Source organism: Sycon ciliatum, chromosome 1, assembly GCF_964019385.1.
Source record: "Sycon ciliatum chromosome 1, ocSycCili1.1, whole genome shotgun sequence".
Lineage (NCBI taxonomy): Eukaryota > Metazoa > Porifera > Calcarea > Leucosolenida > Sycettidae > Sycon > Sycon ciliatum.
The window spans coordinates 17,873,610-17,876,423 of record NC_088643.1 but is presented as its reverse complement, the minus strand read 5'-3'; the positions used below and the strand labels follow the sequence as shown (position 1 = coordinate 17,876,423).

Sequence of the window (2,814 nt, the reverse complement as noted above, 5' to 3'; positions counted from 1 at the left end):
CTGCCGTTGCGTACTGGTTTCGTTGCCTTGATGCAGTTGATGGCTGCAAAATCATTTTGTGGTTTCTCAGTATGAAGAATTAATGAAACTCTGCACGTAGGTCTACGTGTGAGAGTAGCGTGAGACTCAGCGTCGCACTTTTGCGCGTAAGTTTTATGGGCCATGCCGGCGGGTAACCCGCGTATTATAAAATAATCATGATATAAATCATCATCGGCTTCAGCCAAACCACTCCTGGAATCAATCAAAATCTCTTCCAAAGATTTTCCATTCCAGCCTGGCGTCAGGTCAAGGACAGGTACCAGACATACTAGTAATAAGGATTAGGTGTAGTACTAGTAGTAGACACATGCAGGGCATGGCATGGGAAGGCACCAGGTGGTGCCGACGCCGCTGCACCCCGCCATCGGACCGCGGAGGCATGTATCATCGCAATCATGTCCGACACTCACTTGGGACGAATTTTAGTCCGAGAGGTTTGCAGAAGAAATTCACTGGTCTCGTAGCAGCGAGCTTGAAGCTCACATAATTATTTCTGCATTGTGCAATACTATTCCTGGTCGGTGGTCGGCAGATCTACAGGATGTCCGCGCTGTGGTGGCTATGCCTAAAGGTCCTTGCCCTTGCCCTTGCTGTCGACCACGTAATATGCACTGGTGAACATGTTGACCTGTCCAGCGCCGTAGAGAACTCATGCTCGGAGGGCGGCGATACTGGCCTGAGGGGTCGATACCAGCCAATGCTGCAGGGGCATTGGAAGGCTTGCGGAGACGGAGACGCCGGAGAGCCCCTGTACCTGACGCCGTTCCTGAAGAATGGCTCCATGGAGAAAGCAGTGGAGTTGAGTCGTGTGACTGGAGTGGGCAAATTCGCCAGCTATGCAGGATACTTGACCGTGAATGAGAAGCTATCCAGCAACATGTTTTTCTGGTTCTTCCCAGCACAGACTGACCCGGAGAACGCACCCGTGCTCCTCTGGCTGCAGGGTGGGCCCGGTGCGTCGTCCCTGTTCGGACTGTTTGTGGAGATTGGACCGCTTACGGCGACGAAGGACGGCGCGTTTGTCGACATGCCCGTCACTTGGAACAACAAGTACTCGCTGCTGTTCGTGGACAACCCGGTCGGGACAGGTTTCAGCTTCACCAAGTCCGATGCGGGTTACGTGACCAACGAGGAGGAGATGGCACGTGATCTCCACGACGCGCTGAGCCAGTTCTTCTCCATATTCACATCGTATCAGAAGAATGACTTCTATGTGACCGGTGAGTCGTACGGCGGTAAGTACATTCCGTACATTAGTCAGCACATCATCGAGGCCAACAATGCAGGTGATGGTGTGCACATCAACTTCAAAGGAATGGCAATTGGCGACGCGTGGATCGACCCGCTGTCGCACCTGCCCGCATATCCAGACTTGCTGAAGCAGATGAACACCATCGACGCAGCGCAGGCCAGCGAGGCAGAGCGCACGGTCCGGAACCTGATGAACGCCACACTGATGGGGGATTACATCGCTGCATTTCACACGATGGACGCGTTCATGCTGGGCAACATGTATCCGTATCCGACCTGGCTGAAGAACACCACCGGGTCGACAAACCACTACAACATTCAACGGAGCACAATGCCGGAAATGGAGAACTACTACCTCAAGCCGCTTGTCAATGATAGCGTTCGTCGCGGCTTGCACGTTGGCAACCTGCCATACAGCGGTAGCCTGACCGTGGAGCATTACCTTCTGGCTGACTTCTTCAACACGTCCCTTCCGGCATTTCTCTCGGTGCTGGAAGCCGACGGCGGAAAGTACAAGGTCATGCTCTACAACGGCCAGTTTGACATCGTCGTCGGCAATCAGCTGACCGAGGCCATGATCCAGGCAATGGACTGGGCGGGCAAGGCGGAGTTCTTGGCGGCGGCGCGCAAGATCTGGCGCGTGAGCGAGGCGGACGCGGAGGTGGCGGGCTACACGCGCCAGGGCCGCAATCTGCGTCATGTGATGGTGCGAGGCTGTGGCCACATGGTACCTATGGATCAGCCGGAGAGAGCTCTGGACATGCTCGATCGGTTCATAAACGACATCCCATTCTAAGAACAGCACGCCGTAAAACGGCTAATTTTGGCGGGTGAAAACTTTAGCAATTTTTAACCCAGCATGAAGTTGTGAGCTAAATTTTAGCGATCGGCGCTTCATGTCAGAAAGGCGGAAACAGTAGATCTATGGAACTTTCGATTGGCATTAGCTAAAATTTCACCGTTGCTGAAATTAGCCATCTACAGTATACTTTCTTGTAACAGTATCTTACTAAGTTATTTTCACATTCCAATGAAATCCCTTTAGTATGCATGATATCGATTTCATAGCTGACAATTCGTCAAAATATACGGAATTCTGCCAAGGTTGAAGTGCTGGCCTGGAAACTTCATCACCATCGATATGCTAGAAGAAATGAGAGCAAACAATTGAAGAGAGAGAGAGAAAGAGAGAGGGGGCGGGGGGAGGGGGGGGTGAGGATAAACAACTTTTGAGCATATTGGTGTTTAGAAACAGCCACAAAATCAGAAACTCCTGCGCAAAGTCATAGGATCATCTTTTCCTCTTGGCAGCCAGATGCAGAGGTTATCTATGGTGTTCGCACAGATATGCAACAACCTCTGGCTTTACTTCTAACCCAATCCTTCAGTGTTCCCCATGTGTCAATGTCCTCTCGCTCTCCCCTCTTACATTCCCACATCAAACATGCTCATACTGAGGTTACGTTTGGTTGGTCACATTCCCAAATGGGAATCACTTGGAATCACTCGGAATCATTCTCG

The 2,814-nt window shown here is 51.6% G+C and overlaps 1 protein-coding gene across 1 annotated transcript; it reads left to right on the top strand.

The window, feature by feature from the left end:
* Positions 1–359: 359 nt before the first annotated feature.
* Positions 360–2,506, top strand: LOC135815932 (probable serine carboxypeptidase CPVL). Its single transcript, XM_065329290.1, has one exon. It carries the CDS (start codon positions 584–586, stop codon positions 2,087–2,089), a length of 1,506 nt encoding a protein of 501 aa, XP_065185362.1. The 5' UTR covers positions 360–583; the 3' UTR covers positions 2,090–2,506.
* Positions 2,507–2,814: the final 308 nt, after the last annotated feature.